The sequence below is a fragment of the Leucopleurus acutus genome, assembly GCF_964270905.1.
Source record: "Leucopleurus acutus genome assembly, chromosome: 4".
NCBI classification, from domain to species: domain Eukaryota; kingdom Metazoa; phylum Chordata; class Mammalia; order Artiodactyla; family Delphinidae; genus Leucopleurus; species Leucopleurus acutus.
Window position 1 is genome coordinate 86,298,325 of NC_139146.1, and position 18,493 is coordinate 86,316,817.

Below are 18,493 nucleotides of genomic sequence, written 5' to 3' on the forward strand. Positions count from 1 at the left end.
ATTTTTCTTTGTCTTTAATTTTTGTCAATTTGACTACTACATGTCTTTGCGTGTTTCTCCTTGGGTTTATCTTGCCTGGAACACTCTGCACTTCCTGGACTTGGGTGGCTATTTCCTTTCCCATGTTAGGGAAGTTTTCGACTGTAATCTCTTCAAATATTTTCTCAGGTCCTTTCTCTCTCTCTTCTCCTTCTGGGACCCCTATAATGCGAATGTTGGTGAGTTTAATGTTGTCCCAGAGGTCTCCTAGGCTGTCTTCATTTCTTTTCATTCTTTTTTCTTTATTCCCTTCTATGGCAGTGAATTCCACCATTCTGTCTTCCAGGTCACTTATCCATTCTTCTGCCTCAGTTATTCTGCTATTGACTCCTTGTAGTGTATTTTTCATTTCAGTTATTGTATTGTTCATCTCTGTTTGTTCTTTAATTCTTCTAGGTCTTTGTTGAACATTTCTTTCATCTTCTCTATCTTTGCCTCCATTCTTTTTCAAAGGTCCTGCATCATCTTCACTATCATTATTCTGAATTCTTTTTCTGGAAGGTTGCCTATCTCCACTTCGTTTAGTTGTTTTTTTTGGCGTTTTAGCTTTTTCCTTCATCTGGTATATAGTCCTCTGCCTTTTCATTTTGTTTTTCTTTCTGTGAATGTAGTTTTTGTTCCACAGGCTGCAGGATTGTAGTTCTTCTTGCTTCTGCTGTCTTGCCCTCTGGTGGATGAAGCTATCTAAAAGGCTTGTGCAAGCTTCCTGATGGGAGGGACTGGTGGTGGGTAGAGCTGGGTGTTGGTCTGGTTGGCAGAGCTCAGTAAAACTTTAATCCGCTTGTCTTCTGATGGGTGTGGCTGAGTTCCCTCCCTGTTGGTTGTTTGGCCTGAGTTAACCCAGCCCTGGAGCCTACAGGGCCTTTGGTGGGGCTAATGGCCGACTCCAGGAAGGCCCACAGGAAGGAGTACTTCTCAGTATTTCTGCTGCCAGTGTCCTTGTCCCTGTAGTGAGCCACAGCCACCCATTGCCTCTGCAGGAGCCCCTCTAACACTAGCAGGTAGGTCTGGCTTAGTCTCGTATGGGGTCACTGCTCCTTCCCCCTGGGTCCCATGAGCACACTTCTTTGTGTGTGCCCTCTAAGAGTGGAGTCTCTGTTTCCCCCAGTCCTGTCGAAGTCCTGCAATCAAATCCCACTAGCCTTCAAAGTCTGATTCTTTGGGATTTCCTCCTCCCGTTTCCCAACCCCCGGGTTGGGAAGCCTGACCTGGGGCTCAGAACCTTCAGTCCAGTGGATGGATTTCTGTGGTATAATTTTTCTCCAGTTTGTGAGTCACCCACCCAGTGGTTATGGGATTTGATTTTATTGTGATTGTGCCCCTCGTACTGTCTCATTGCGGCTTCTCCTTTGTCTTTGGATGTGGGGTATTATTTTTGGTGAGTTCCAGTGTCTTCCTGTCATTGATTGTTCAGCAGTTAGTAGTGATTCCAGTGCACTCACAAGAGGGAGTGAGTGCACGTACTTCTACTCCGCCATCTTGAGCCAATCCAATATTATCTATGTTCTTGAGGTTATTTACATTTACATCTATTGCATGTGTGTGGTGAAAATACTATATAATTGTGTGTTACTACACACTTCTCAACTTTTTTCAGTGATATGGTGTCATATTGGTAGCTTGAAATAGGTCGTGATAATATGGAAGTACTTATACCATAGAAATTGTCAAACACTACAAAGACGGTTTTTCCTTCTGGAGTGCTGGTTGTTAAATATCTATCAGCTCACTATCAATTAAAGGAGTCAAAGTACCCTTTTCTCTACTATCTATTACTTCTACTGTACTAGAAGATAGGTTCCTTTAAACTAGCTATAACACAATAACAATACAGTTGCCTCTTCTACAATTTTTTAAATTATTTTTAAAATTGAAGTATAGTTGGTTCAAAAAATAGGATGGCAGTTTTAAGGATAAGTTACTGCTAAGAGATGACTGTGAGTTTGGATAGCTACATAGCAGTTTGGATAGCCATGTTCACAAGTAACCACAGTGAGAACAGAAAGTGTCATGGGACTACAGAGCAGGGAGTGGTTAACTGAGGCAGGCTGGATGATATCTCAAAAAAAAAGAGAAATATACAAATAAATACATAGTTTTCCTTTATACAAAGTATACACACTTATAGAACATTGATTAAAATTAAATTCTATTAAAGGAAAGTAGAAAGAAAATGTTACATTTGGGAAGTATGTTGGACTCCTTGTAGGGAGTAGCCATTTTCCCAATTTGTAGCCTTTTAGGCAAGTGCCACAAAAAATAAACAACTGGAAGATAATTTAGGATACAAAAATAGCTCTAATTGTTTCACAAGTTATACTGATCTAATAACAATGCTAATAAATACAACTCAGAAGTGGGAATTTCTTATTTCCTTCTCCTGCAATCAGTCCATCATTACAGTGAGTTAGCTTTGATTCATTTTTGCCGTTTATGCCACTAACAGCATACTGTAGTGTTCTGCTCTTGACCCTATGGTTTTTTAAAATTCATGGCCTCTGGCTTCTCTTCCTGTTTCTCTCCACTTCTGCCTACCTTACTATTGTTGTTGTTGTTTTTTAATTGAGACATAACTGACATATAACATTGTATTAGTATTAGGTGTACAACACTATGATTTGATGTATGTATGTATTGTGAAACAATTGTCATGTTAAGTTTAGTTAACATCTATCACCACATATTTCATCTTGTGATGAAAACTTTTAAACTTAGCTTTCTTAGCAACTTTCAAATATACAGTACAGTATTATTAACAATAGTCACTATGCTATACATTATATCTCCATGACTTACTCTTTTTATAACTGAAAGTTTGTACTTTTTGACCCCGTTCACCCATTTTGCCCACTCCACATCCCTCTCCCTACCTCATATCCGTGACCTCAGTTTCTTTGGTTTTGGTTCTGGGTTTTGGGTTTTGGTTTTTTTTTTAGATTCCACATATAAGTGAGATCTTATTGTATTTGTCTTTCTCTGTCTGACTTATTTCACTTAGCATAATGCTCTCAAGGTCCCTACATATCGTTGCCAATGGCAAAATGTCCTTTTTTTTTTTTTTGGTGGTATGTGGGCTTCTCCTGTCGCGGAGCACAGGCTCCGGACGCGCAGGCCCAGCAGCCATGGCTCATGGGCCCAGCCGCTCCGCGGCACGTGGGATCTTCCCAAACCGGGGCACGAACCCGTGTCCCCTGCATTGGCAGGCGGACTCTCAACCACTGCGCCACCAGGGAAGCCCTTCCTTCTTTTTCTATACCACATTTTCTTTATCCATTCACCCATTGATGGACGTTTCAGTTGTTTCCGTGGTTTGGCTATTGTAAATAATGCTGCAATGAACATGGGGGTGCAGATATCTTTTCAAGATAATGTTTTTTGTTTCCTTTGGATAAATACCCAGAAGTGGAATTGCTGGATTATATGGTAGTTCTGTTTTTAATTTTTTGAAACCCCTCCCTACTCTTCTCTTTTCCATAATGATTGCACCAATTTACATTTCCACCAACAGTGCACCAGGGTTCCCTTTTCACCGCATCCTCTCTAACACATGCTGTTTCTTGTCTTTCTGATAACAGTTACTCTAACAGATCTGAGGTATCTCATTGTGGTTTTGACTTGCTTTCCCTTGATGATTAGTGATGTTGAGTATTTTTCATGTACCTATTGGCCCTTTGTACATTCTCTTTTGGAAAAATGTCTATTCATTTCCTTTATTTTTAATTGAATCGTTTGAGTTTTTTTACTAATGACTTTTGTGAGTTTGTAAAATATATTTTGAATATTAACCCCTTATCAGATATATGATTATCTCATTCCATAGGTTACCTTTCCATTTGTTGATGGTTTCCTTTGCTGTTTTTTTTAATTTAATTATTTTATTTATTTATTTTTGGCTGCATTGGGTCTTCGTTGCTGTGCATGGGCAGAGAGCGGGGGCTACTCTTCGTTGTGGTGCACAGGCTTCTCATTGCAGTGGCCTCTCTTGTTGTGTAGCATGTGCTCTAGGCGCGCAGCCTCAGTAGTTGTGGCACACAGGCTCAGTAGTCGTGGCTCACGGGCTTAGTTGCTCTGTGGCATGTGAGATCTTCTCGGACCAGGGCTTGGACCCGTGTCCCCTGCATTAGCAGGTGGATTCTTAGCCACTGCGCCACCAGGGAAGCCCTCCTTTGCTGTTTGATGTAGTCCCATTTGTTTATTTTTGCTTTAGTTGCCAAATCCAAAAAATCGTTGACAAGACCAATGTCAAGAAGCTTACCCCCTATGTTTTCTGCTAGGAGCTTTATGGTTCAGGTCTTATGTTCAAGACTTTAAACTATTTTGAGTTGATTTTTGTGTATTATGTGAGATAAGGATCCAGTTTCATTCTTTTGTATGTGTATATCCAGTTTTCCCAACACTGTATATCCTTTTCCCCCTTTTTTTTAGGAGTAACAAATATTTATTCAGAAGTGGATAAGTAACACATAGTCTCCTCCATCCGTTAATGCTGCTTCCTCTCCTTTTAAACAAAAGAGACACAGATGCGGAATGTATTATAGAAGAGAGGGAGTGGAGAGAGAAATAAGGGTCGGCTCACCACCTTCTCTTCCCTGATTTCCACAACATCCTGTAGAGCAGGGGAGGTGAACAGCCTCCGCCCTCCAGTGTATCATATGGCTATGCAGCAGACAGCATCCAGATGGCCAGGCAGCTGCAGCTGGGTTCAATAAAACTCTGTGATAACCAGAGCAGTTCACCATGGGAACAGGAGGGGAGAAGGAAAGGGAAAGCCACTCAGGCAGGATATTTACCACCCCTACTCAAAGCAGAGTCCAAGCAGTGATCTGACTGTCCTCAGCACCTGAGAAACCAGGTGCTACTGTCTTGTGGGTACTTTCTTGGGCCAAGAAGGGAAAAGCGTAGGAGGAATGTCTTCCAGCTGCTGAAGAGAACTAAGTTTGTACCCATTCAAACAGGGAGAATGGAACAAAAACAGCATTCTTTAAAGAACCAGAAAGTAGAGCACCGTCAGGCGCATTGGACTTCTCAGACCTGAAGGACTGAGCTGGTTTCCAACCCTGGGTTCTTCCTGCTTGACAGATTTAACTCTGTAAACATGAGTTTCTAAGTTTTTCTTCTTCACTGGGCTAGCCCTAAGCAGGTCAGAGAGGTACTCAGTGCCTTAGGTTCCCTTTACCTTTTTGGCTTGTGTCTTTCACAGCACTTGCTACTGATTTTGTAGAGCTCCCAGAATCCTCCTCAACTTGCTCCAGGTCTGTCAGCCTGGATTCCCATTACAGTCCCCCCCAAAAGAGCAGAAGACTAAGAGTGACACTGGAACAATTCTGTCTTGGTATTCAGGGGCTGTCCCTGGGTTCTACAGGATCTACCTCCAAATACAGTCACATTGGGAGTTTGGGCTTCAACATAAGGGTCCTGGGGAGATACAGTTCAGTCCAGAGTAGTACCCTAAGCCAGGATGAGCAAATGAAGGTTGGAGTTACTAGAGCCAAGTTAGGATAACTGTACAGATAGTGTTGACTTCTAGGAACTGGGGCCATGGATAAAAGGACAGAGCCAACCTCTGGTAACCCTGCATGGATGTAGTCACAAAAATAAATGTTTCAACTCTTACTCTACTCTCAGGTCTTCTGTTTGTGCCTTCCGTTGACTGCACTCAAACAAAACCAAGGAAGGGAGCCAATTGGCCAGTCTCTATGGATCAGCTTTCTAAGGTACAGAGCAGGATACAGTGTATGAAAAATGGATCAGGGCACCAGCACACCCCTGTGCCAAGATGCTACCAAGAAAAGAGAAGAGGAAAAGAAGGAAAACCCTGAAAGCTTAAGCGTTTACTCAAAAGAAATTTACATCCTCAGTAAAATAAATATAACAATAAGGTCTCATGGGGGTGTTAGATGGATTAAGGGAAGTAAAATACAGGCAGAGTTCAGAGTAGACTCCATATAGTCAGTACTCAGTAAATGTCAGCTATCAACGTTGTTAAAAAGGAAGAAGAACAACTTTGAAATTCCAGAATTCTTTAAATATCCCAGGATTAGATACTTTTTTAAAAAGCTGAGCAAAATTATATTCTTTTTTGGAAGTACTTATATTTTGAAAATTTATTTCCTATTAAAAGGCTTAAACCAATAGAATTTCTGTTAAAGAATGCAAGGCTGCCTACTGTGGTACACTTAAAAACTAAATGAAAACTTGACATTAACATCTTAGTGTAGAAGAACAGTTTCAGGTACCTGGTTTCAAATCAAAAGATTAATACATTTCCAAATTTAAAAATACCCTGTAATATTTAAACAGCCCTATTTTTATTGATTTTTTAAATTAAAACTATAATTGCTGTTAGGATAAATGTTTATTGAATCTAACTCAGAAGCTGGTTGTGAAGTTTAAATGGGATAAGATATGTGAAAGAGAAGTTCTCAGTAAATGTGCTAGTCAAATGTTAGTTATTTTAAGACTACATAATATACTAAATTGTGCAGGCAGCAGTTCAGTGCTATATCAAGGACTCTGCTGCATTATACTCAATAGTTCAGCAATGTTTACTGTGGTATACTTAATGTAATCTTTCCTCATGTTTGGGAAGTTCTGGAAGAGCTTCAGGCAAGTCCAATACCAGAAAGGACCAAGTCCTTACTAGGAGCCAAACATGAATTCAGTCAGATTCCAGAAGGTGGTGCAGAATACATATTTAAATATTTTAAATGATTCCTATCGGTGTATCTTTAAGTCTTTATAAACCTATTTCAAGTGGGTTCAGGAAGTTCCCTTCTCTAAGGCTTTCCTTCAGACTCTCTTTTCTAGCCTTCTGCTCTCCTCCTCAGGATTTTGAGCACTTTGGCCTCTTTTTCTCCTAGAGAAAAAGCCTAGAGAGACCCACTTGCCCTTAAGAGGCCTAGGTCCTTCACGAATGTTTTTTTCAGAGTGGAGCAGCTACAGTACAAACAACTCCTCTCCTTTTTTTTTCTACTTTATTTTTTTCCCAGCTCTATTGAGGTATCATTGACAAGTAAAAATTGTATATGTTTAAGATCTAAAATGTACTTTAGAAATACAAAGTATTTGTATTTGTACATGTACAAAGTACATGTACTTTGTGAAATGATTCCCACAATCAAGTTAATATACACATCCGTCACTTCACATAGTTATAATTACCTTTTTATTTTCCTTTGGTGTGGTGAGAACACTTAAGATCTACTCTCTAAGCAATGGCAAGCATGTATACAATACAGTACTGTTAACTATAGTCACCATGCTGTACGTTAGATCCTAGAATTTAGTCACCTTAAAGCTGAAAGTTTGTATCTCTCTTAATAATGTATTCCGTTATTATGTTAAACTTCTTGATGTGCTATTTTATAAAAACACCTCATCCTTACAAGGCATGGGTGAAGATGGGAAAATATAGTGTCAGGAGCAGCAAATCAGGCCGTAGCACATTAGCTCACATAGCAGCTTACAGAGGCACTCAGGCAGGCAATAGAAGAGGGGCTGGGCTGTGAAGGCAAGCTAGGCTTTATGCATCTGGAGATCCAGATAACCATTTCAGTAAAGGATATGAGTCCTATCTTGTGCTCTCCTCTCACCTACACATACTTGGTTAGGAATAGGAAATGCTGTCAAGTCTGCATCAAGCTAGAATGAGCAGAAACAAGGACTCTAGTGGAGAAGGCCAAGAGACAAAGGAAGCTCAGTTTCTCTACAGCTTTGAGCAACTATTTTAAACACAATTGCATAATGCAACACGTTCCATTTAAAAATTTGCTTGAAATTCCATGTGTAATTTTTTTAAATGAAATATTTCAGACACTGATGACAGTAATGTAATCCTCATGTGCTCACTAATGTTATTATTGCTTTGCCATGTATTTCAGGTCTTTCTTGTCTTTAAATAAATAAAGCATATCTGATGAGCTTTTAATCCTCTTTGTACCCCTTCTGAGTTATATTCCTTCCTCCCTTCCTAGAAATAAACACTGTTTTGAAGATTACTTCTGGTCTATAATTTTGTATTTTTCATACATATATCTATTTCTATAAAAGAATACATAGTATTTTTGTGTGTGTGTTTTTAACATTTAAACAATATTACCATAGCAATCTGAAAGTTCCTTTTTCACTTAACATTATGTGTTTGAAATCTAACCATGTTGGTACATGTAGCTCTTGTTCATTTTTAATGCTGTATTATGTAACTGTATTTGAATATAACAAATTATCTCTACATTTAATTCTGTATTCCATGCCTAGGTATGATTATATCATACTTTATTGATTTATTGATCTATCTGTCTTACTTTATTTATTTATTTATTTATTGCGGTACCTGGGCCTCTCACTGTTGTGGCCTCTCCCGTTGCGGAGCACAGGCTCCGGACGCGCAGCCTCAGCGGCCACATCTAACGGGCCCAGCCGCTCCACGGCCGCTCCCCTGCATCGGCAGGTGGACTCTCAACCACTGTGCCACCAGGGAAGCCCCTGTCTTACTTTAATAAGTACCACACTGTCTTGATTACTATGGCTTTATGATAAGTCTTGAAATCAGGTAATGCTGATGCTCCAAAATTGTTTTCCAAAGTTGTTTTGACTATTCTAGGTCCTTTTCATTTCCCTACAAATTTAAATTCACCTTGTCAATTTCTTTTGTGAAAATCCATTGGGATTTTGAATGAGATTGCTTTGAATCTATAGATCAATTTAGGGAGAAGTGACATCAATATTGAGTCCTTCAATGCATGATGAGTATTTTTTCATTTATTTAGGTCTTCTTTCTGTCAACTTTTATAGTTTTCAGTATTGCTAAGTATTTTATGTTTTTTAATGCTATTGTAAATGTTTTTAAATTTCATTTTCCAATTGTTTGTTGCTATATTTAGAAATATAATTGATTTTTACATATGACATTGTGTATTACTTATCTAGTGCTATGAAACAGCACACTCCCAAGTTTAGTGGCTTAAAAATAACCTTTATTATCTTTTGCCATTTCTGTGGGTCGGGTATTTCAGAACCACTCAGCTGAGCAGTTCTGGCTCATGAAGTTGAGGTCAGATTAAGGCTGCAGTCATATGAAGGCTAATCACCTTGAACTTGTGTAGATTGTATGTTTATGCTTTATAGAAACAACCCAAGTTTTTAAATCCTTTCTAATATGCAAGATGCAACTTCCACATTTTGTTTCCCCTGTGGGTCTTCCTGGGCCTTGGTTTTAGTCTTTGTCTGAGTAGGTCATGATTAGACTTTACTTTAGGCTAAAGTCCTTATTCTTATGGTGTGGCCTTTCTGGTGTCTCAGGTGGCTACCTGGGGTATTAGGAGGTATGAATGAGATTTCTACCCCAGAAGGGCTAGATCTCCAAAGTTCCCTCCCACTGCTCCTCCTCTAGCTTTGCTTGTCCCCTAGTATCTCTGTTCTGATATTAACCCAATAGTAACTGAAATCTGGTAATCCATCCTATCATATCTCCATATCATCCTATCTCCATATGTATAGCTCTGGGCACTTTACTGCTATCTAAATTCTGTTAATTTCAATTCACAATTCATTACCATCAGTTTAAAAGGAACTTCCCACTTTAGAAGCTGTATTGTATTTTTTAAATAATATTTTGATGATCCCTGAGATCTGAAGAGAAGTTTTGGCTGTATGTTTTTAGTTTACTGATCTTTACTCAGGAAATCATATGTATACATAGACAGCTAAGCCAAAAATCTATTTAGAGTCATTTGGTGCTACATTTTCTGATTAAGTTCACCAACAACAATTGATAAAACAATCCATCATCCCTGAACTACAGAAATGATAAAAATAACAGTAGTTCCAGCTTATTGAACATTTAACTGCCCTTTTCTAACCATTTTAAACATTATAGCAACTCTGAAAATGATTTCTAAGTTTTCATTCATAAAGACACTAAAGATTAGAGGTTAATTTCTCCTAGATCGCATGCTAGTGAATGGCAGAGCCAGAATTTGTACCAGCTTATTATGACTGCAAAATCTGTGCTTTTAATAAGTACACAATAGTTGAATGTTCAACAAAGCTAGAGTTCAGTCCTTTATAACCCCTATAACTTTTCCTTTTTATTAACATGACTGAAATGAAAACTGCATTTTTTAAACAGTTGTACCCTTGTTCTCACATAAACTTATTTTTTTATTTTTAAAATTTTTATTTTACATTGTATAGTTGATTAACAATGTTGTGTTAGTTTCAGGTGTAAAGCAAAATGACTCAGCTATACACATACATGTATCTATTCTTTTTAAAATTCTTTTCCCATTTAGGTTATTACAGAGTATTGAGCAGAGTTCCCTGTGCCATACAGTAGGTCCTTGTTGTCATTGATCACATAACCTTATTTTAATAGCAAATATTTAAATATAGAATTCTAATTACATTAAAGATTACTTTCAATTACTTCTTAGTTCTGATAGGATAAATATGGATTAGGGAAAATGGCATTTTGATATCGCCTTAACTTTCTTCGTTGGTTTCTCTTGCTCTGCCTTTCTTTAAAATTATTAAAGAAAATCTAAAATATTTTTTTAAAAAGGTAAAGAGAATACGTTTTTCTATGAATGTATACATATCTGCAGCTCATGAGCTGACTTGTATGATGCCACCCAAATCCCCTTGCCCTGTACAAGTTTATTTTGAAATAAATCTCAGATAACATGTCATTTCATCTACAGATATTTTAGTATATATCATGAAATTATGAGAACTATTTTTTATTTTTATTTATTTTTTTTTAAAGAAGATGTTGGGGGTAGGAGTTTATTAATTCATTAATTTATTTTTGCTGTGTTGGGTCTTCGTTTCTGTGCGAGGGCTTTCTCTAGTTGTGGCAAGTGGGGGCCACTCTTCATCGCGGTGCGCGGGCCTCTCACTATCGCGGCCTCTCTTGTTGCAGAGCACAGACTCCAGACGCGCAGGCTCAGTAGCTGTGGCTCACGGGCCTAGCTGCTCCGCGGCATGTGGGATCTTCCTAGATCAGGGCTCAAACCCGTGTCCCCTGCATTAGCAGGCGGATTCTCAACCACTACACCACGCAGGGAAGCCCCGAGAACTATTTTTTAAACTTAACTTATTAAACTAAAAATATTAATAGCAATTCTTTCAAAATTATCATTCACTCAATATTAAGTTTGCTGATATGTGTATGACTCTGTATGTGTGTGTGTGTGTGTGTGTGTGTGTGTGTGTACGCAAGTGTATTCACGTATTCAAATCAGTATCTAAATAAGATCCATGGCATTAGTTTCCTGGGCTGCTGTAACAAAGTACCAGAAACTGGGTGGCTTAAAACAACAGAAATTTATTGTCTCACAGTTCTGGAGGCTAGAAGTCTGAAATCAAGATGTCACTAGGGCCATACTCCCTCAGAAATATGCAGGGGAGAGTCTTTATTTGCTTCTCTTAGTTTCTGGTTTTTGCCTGTAACCCTTGGGATTCTTTAGCTGCGTCATTCCAACCTCTGCCTCCATTCGTCACATGGCCAAATTTTCCATGTGTACTTCTGTCTCTGTGTCTCTTTTCCTCTCTTATAAGGACACCAGTCATTGGATTAAGGGCCCACCCTACTCCAGTATACCCGTATCTTAATTAGTTACATATGAAACAAGCCTATATCCAAATAAGGTTGCAATCTGAGGTACTGCAGGTTATGTCTTCAACATATTATTTGGGGGAACACAATTCAACCCATAACATCCACGTACTACAATTGGTTTACATTTTTTATATTTCTTGTAAGTTTATTTTAGTGTATAGATTACTTACTCCTCTCTATTTCTTTCCTTCTTCATTGCAATTTATTTTTGAAGACATCTGCTTGTTTGTTCTGTAGTTTCCTACTGTCTGGATTTTGCTAATAGTATTTGTGGGGGATAGCTTAACACAGTCACCTGTGCTTTGTCTGTGTCCCAGAGCTCGATTTCTCAGCACAAGCACTGTTGGCATTTGGGTCAGATAGTTCTTTGTTAAAGTGGGAGGCTTTCCTGTGCCTTACAGGATGTTTAAAACCATCCCTGGCCTCCATTCATTATATTCTAGCAGCACGCTCTCTGTTGTGGCAACCACATAGTTCTCCAAATACTGCCAAATGTCCCCTGGGGGCAGAATCCCCCCCCACCCCCACCCCTGCTAGAGAACCACTGACAAAAGTCTTGATGAGATCCAGGTTTAGTTTTTTGGCAAGACTGCTTCATAGACAGAATTAGGTACTTCCAGCAGGAGGCACATAACATCTGATTGTCTTTCTGTTATACAAATTAGCAGCCATTAATAACCATTGTCTTGATCTGTTTATTTCATAATGGTTATAAAATGGTGATGTCCTACTTCTATCATTGCTTTGCCCTGGCCACATAGTAGCTGGAATACTTCCCTAAAGAGAAACTTCCCTTCATCAACTATTTGTTTGGTAACCCTGAGATACAGTTCTAATTGGAAAGACGGATAAATGATGATTTCTCTTTACCAGTTTTCAAAATAATGAACTGGTTCCCTAGCATCACCCAAAGGGGAATGATGAATTTTTCTGAACTATTATGAATTCAAGGATTTAAACATATTTGATATGTTTCAGTCCAATGCAATTTTATCTTTACAGTTGCTCAAAATGCTCCATAGTTTGATAGGTCTCTGGCATTCTCTGATTACTACTTTCTAATATGAGAAGATGTTCTAGGTTCATATTGCATATTCTCTTCATTGACATTCTCTAAGAGTCTGGACTGAGTCTCCTTTACTCTCCACCCTACATTACCTTCCCGGGGCGACAGAACACAGCTATCAATTTTTTTTTTCTTTTTTCTGAATCCACACACTTCATTGATACATACTTCAATCAGTAATATTGGTCAAAGGTAGGGCAATTGAGAAGGGTGGTGGAGGAAATCTTATTGGAAAGTGCATGCCCTGATTAAAGGCATTAAGCTTCAATAAAAGCACATAAACACTGATGGTTCAAGGAAAGTCTTAGGTCAGCAGGCACCAGTTTGCAACCTGTGCTATATAACCTGGCCCTAGCCTGATGTGATATTAAATATTGTGAAATATATGTTTCAGAGATTTTATATTTTGTTGTCTTCCTCTGAGGAGTGCTGATCATCTTGAACTTGTGTTGGCTTATTTTCACATTTTACAGGTGTGGCTCTTTGGAAAGCCAAAGGTGTTTTCCTTCCTCACGCTCCAGTGGGCTCACCTTTGAAATTCTGTTTCTCTGTAGACCTTATACTGCTTTTGTTTAGGGTTGGGTCCTGATTAGGCCCTTACTCTCATAAGATGTGGCCTGTCCATCAAACATTATCTCAGCCACTTGCTCTCTCACTCATTATCTGGGTGGCAGCTCATTGGTGTTCTCCTTAGACCCTTGACCACACCAAGGCCTCTTTCTCCCTCAGAGCCTTTGGGTGTGCTGTCCTCTGCCTGGAAGACCCTTATCTCCACCTCTTACTGGGTATCAGTCTCAACTTCACCTCCTCAGAGAGGACTTTACTAGTTTTTCTATATAAAAAGCCTCCACCCATTCCCCCCCTACCACACCCTTTGCCATATTAACCTCTTGTTTCTTCCATAGAATTTGTCATGACTTTTAATTTGTTTACTTTTGCTTTGTCTCCCTCACTAGAACATAAACTTGAACTCTTTGAAAAGAGAAACCAGATTCTATACCATGTATATTTTTAAACTCTGGAGCCTATTACAACATTTGGGGCAGGATAGGAATTTAATAAATACTAGTTGACTGAAATAATAAATGAGTGGAACATATATAATGCTTTTCTTGATTCAGCTTCTTCTTACATAACCATTGAATATCAACCTGAATTGAACCATGGGTAATTTTGCCACCTAGGACCTTTTTTTTTTAACATGAAAACCATTTTTCTGCCCACCACCCTTGTCTTTTCTCCCCTTTACCTAGGTTAGGAGGCTTTTAGATCTCAACTAGGCTTTATTTTCCCTTCTCCAGAAAGCTTTCCTTTACTCTATTCTGTACCCTCCAGCAGTCTGAGTGACATGCCCCTAGAAGTTCCAATAACATTCTGAGCTTACTCCACATAAGGCAATGTTAGGTGGTGGCTGGATCCAAATTGCCTTAATTTGAGTCATGTTACTTACTACTACTCATAACTTTGGGCACTTTAATTTCATATTACTTCACTTTCTTTTTATGTAAAATAGAGCTAGTAATATACTAATCTAATTGTGTTTTCAGAAGATGAAATCAGATTGTGTAGGTCAAGTGCTCAGAACGGTTCCTGCCAGACAGTAAGAACACACAATTTTTAGCTATTATTTTTACACAGTAACTTCCTGTTAACTTGTCTCTTCCTTATACATACTGAAAATTCCTGAAAGGCAGAAATACTGTCCTATTCATGCTTGATTCCTAAGCATCTGATACAAAGCTGGATTTATATTTACTGAATTGATTTCCTTCTCTCTTCTCCCTTCAAGCCCTCCAGATAGCTCCAAACGAATCTCTATTCGTGTTTTCCCACTACTTAAAATCTTCCCACTGCCTTCAGTTTGGTCTCTACGTTAAAAGGGCAATCAAAGACCAAGACACCATAGATCTGTCCTTCTCTAAACTTGCCATAAGTTTGTAGTTTGTTTTTATGTCTATAACACTGTTACTTTTCTTGTTTTTCTGTTCTTCAAATTTTTTTTCTCTTGTAAACTCAGTTATGGAGCAGTGAAGCAAAATTACATTTTCATTCGTTGGACAATGAACTTTAAGCAAGTTTCCTCGCAGATCTTACCATATCATGTAAAATAATTTTTCGTCATTCTGTAGTTTTAATTTCTCAATAGTCTGTTTAAATCAACTGTGTACCCCAGGACCTCGATAAATGTTTCAATCAAATTTATGTGAATTACAAAGCTATTTTAAGATGCAATATAATTCCCTTCCCCAGTTAAAAACGAAACTAGTAGGCTTTTGTGACAAGTGAGCTGGTTGTGTCCTGTGCTGCCTTTGGGTAAGCCTGTAGCACCAAACAAGAAAGTACATCCGGTACCTAGAGTAGAAAGTGGTGGCTGCAAAGGGACTGGCCCAGACTTGTCCTAAATAAGTCTCCAATTTCCAGAACTGAATCAGGTGTCCCGCGGAGCGACAGAAAGCATCTTTGCTTTGAGGCTGGAAGCTCCGTTAATAGGCGCTTCAGGTGAGAAACCTGAGCCACCTGGGAATACCCAGCGCAGCTGGCTCCCCGTAAACTTGGGAGACTTTTATCGCTAGAAATAGAACTCATTCCAGGGACTTCCGGGCTGCGGGGGGCGGGGCAACGTGCTGACGTTACGTCACGTTCTTGCCTGACCTGCCACCCCGCCCTTTCCGCACTGTGACGTTCCCAGGGAGGAACGAAGCGTAAACAGCGCAGGGCATTTTGGGAGGGGGATTGTTTCACGCAGGAAGCAGGCTCCATTTTAGCGCCGCCCGCTGTCGCCATCTGTTTCCCTTCCCTCCCCGTTACCGCCTCCCGTTCCTAAGCCCCAACGGGAAGGCTGGGCCTGGGGTGGGGGAGGCAGGAGTGAAAGGAGGAAAGGGGAAAAGGGAGAAAGGGAAGAAGTGGGGAGAAAGGGTGGGTCGGGAAGGGTGAGTGGTAGAGGCTAACGTGCGAAGCGCGCAAGCCCAGCGGACGGACTGACGGACGCGCCTGTGGTTCTGCTGCCGCGGCTGCGGCGCCCGCGCGAGTCGCGTCGAAGCGGCGGTGGCGGCTGCGGCGGCAGCAGCGGAAACAAGAGGGGAGCAATGGCGGCCGACAGCCGAGAGGAGAAAGGTTAGTGCGGAGAAAGGTGATGGGCGGAGGTGGGGCTCGGGAGTGGGTCGACGGAGCCGTAGTCGTCGTTGTGGGTAGGGGAGGTTAGCTTCCTCCGCGCGGAGCCGGTCTCTCCATCGAGACGCTTGGACTCATTGGAAAAGACAAGGCCTGCCCTTTCGTCCTCGGTCTCCACATAACCTAACACTTCATCTAGCCTTGGATTTTTCTTTAATCCTAATTCCCTTTTTCACTTAACGTTTATGTGTCCTGGGCGCGGCAGAGAGAAGGCCTGTTCTGAGTTGCAGGCCCTTAGGTTTATTTCCTGGTAGTGGTATGCGGATGTAATGCGTATCTTCAAAACAGCCTTTTCTGTTAGGCTGAATTTCGAAAACCCTTAATACCCTTAAAGCTGGTAATCTACTAAGTAAGCATATTTAAGAAGTGATATAGGTAGATAATTTCGCGAAATGTCTACGAGTAACTTATGGCTGTTCTGTTAAATAGGCAAAGTGGCAAGAATGGCCTGTTTGGTTCCTCAGATACTTATTTTGGAAAACGTGATGTTTGAAAAGATGATTATGTGATTTAGGCCAGGCAGGAAAAATCCTGGCCACTATTGTGATAGACACACGTTGTGCGTAGTTCCTAGAGGGTACAACCAGGAACAAATGGATACAGTTTGTAGAGAGTCGGAGGGCTACAGTTACTTTAAATATGGGAAGAACTGATGTTGCCAGAATGAAATGTCATGTCTTTTTAAATACCGACCTTCCAAGCCCTGGAAATGTTAATGTAGATCCTGAATCAGTACAAGTCTGGAGAGTGGTCTAGATTGGATGGTACGTTAAGGTTTTTTACAACCCTAAGATTACCATGATAGATTTGGCAAGGTTATGGTTGATAAAAATCTGGCCAGCTGCTGTCCTGTATTTTACGGATCTACTCTTTTGTGTGGCTAATTGATTTGGGGGAGGGAGGATTTGTTAAGTGGGCTGTAGAGTCAAGTTCCATTAGACTTGTGACCTCTCATTTTTCTCCTTGAAAGAGTTTTCATGAATCAGTGAACTGCTCAATAATAGGGACAGGCTTGGGCAACGGAGTGGGTGGGAATATGTTTAAGATATGGCTCCTATCTCAAAGCAGCTCGGTGATTAGGTTTTAGTAGTTCAATTTTTCTTCCTTAAACGAATCCTAAAAATCCTCTCCCTTCCTTTTGAGAAGTCCAGAAGGAATGTGATCATAGGATTACATGGTGTTAGTGAATAAAAGAAACTGCTTTTAATTAGTAGTAAAGTAGTATTAAGTAGATGATTTTAATCAGGAAGAATTAATTCAGTCAACATTTGATTGTTTCAGAGTGTAATCTATGATCTGTGTGTATGGGAGTGGGTGGTGGTTGTGGTGGGTGAGATGAACTAGATAAAAAATGAGTAAAAGCTCAGTACTTCTCAAGAGTTCAGTGTCTGTTAAGGTGAACATAGTTGTAAGTCATTTATGGAGTAGACACAATATTGTACACGGAGGAAAAAAGTAGGTGATGTTTTATAAATTTTGTTTTAGAAACGGATTTAGTGATGAAAACGTCTAAATGCATAAACTTTGTAACTATTATTGGGAAGTAGTAATGCCACCTATTAGCAATACTCAGGATAAATTGTCCAGCTAAATTGTCCAGCTTCTGAAAGGCCTCCCATTTGTGTAGTTTTTAAAAAATTAATTTTCATAATTCAGCTTCATTTCAGAATTTATGATGTAAGTACTTATAGTTTAAGATTGTCTCTAGTTTACTGGGAAAGCTAGCAGATACATACCTACTGGAATTGCTTATTTAATTTTGGAATGAGCAGATTTCTAGAATAACCCACTTTGCATGTATGGAAACTGAGGCCTAGGGTGTCTCACTTTCTTGATCTTTGTCAAACAGCTAGAATAATAGCCAGAATTAGAATTAATGCTTGACTCTTTCTTTTCATGTTGAACAGGGAAAAATGGGAAGCTAAGTACTTATTGTCATCAGTAGGATGACAATGAAACACTAGGAAATTGTAAAGGTAAACCCTGTCACAAATCTTAGACATGTCACAAACCTTAAGTCCTTTCTTGAAAGATTCCGTAAGTGGTGTAAGATCTTGATAAGAAATGAGTTTAAGTTGCAGAAATTTGCTATAAATCACAGAGCAGTTACAACACTTTCAGTTATAAAGTCCTTGGATTATTGGGCTTTGCACATTAGCTGTGTAATAAGCAGACATTACCTTCTATAAATGCTTCTGTAATACCCATACCTAGAAAGTGAAGCCTATAACTGGAGAATTTGCCAGCTTCCTGATTCCTGTGGTGATTGTCCAAAAAGTAGATGTGGAAGATGTTGGAATGTTGGTGGTATTAACTAGTGTTAATTGCCATTTTTCTATGTTTTCCATTATAAACACCTGGTTTATATTTTATTTCTTAAGCTCTTAAAAATTTCTCTCTGAAGAACAGTTATACAAGTTTAATGTATCTAAAATGTGGATAATGAGGTACCACTTTTGAAAGTAACATGTTTTCTGCATTACCAGACTGGAAGCTCCATGAAGGCCAGGAGTATGTCTTGTTTACCAGGTTCCTGGTGTACAGTAATTATGTCTCAGTGCCTCGAATAAATGATTTAGAAGATTGTAAATCATTAG

At 39.5% G+C, this 18,493-nt stretch overlaps 1 protein-coding gene across 4 annotated transcripts in view; it reads left to right on the forward strand.

The window, feature by feature from the left end:
* The first annotated feature begins 15,646 nt into the window (after positions 1-15,646).
* The window catches only part of YTHDC1 (YTH N6-methyladenosine RNA binding protein C1), a 34,576-nt gene continuing 31,729 nt past the window's right edge, over positions 15,647-18,493 (forward strand). For all 4 annotated transcript variants that reach the window (XM_082838280.1, XM_082838278.1, XM_082838279.1 and 1 more), the window contains exon 1: positions 15,647-15,839. In XM_082838280.1, the coding sequence (XP_082694406.1) occupies positions 15,812-15,839 (28 nt within the window). In that variant the 5' untranslated portion in view covers positions 15,647-15,811. The remainder of the gene's footprint in view (positions 15,840-18,493) is intronic.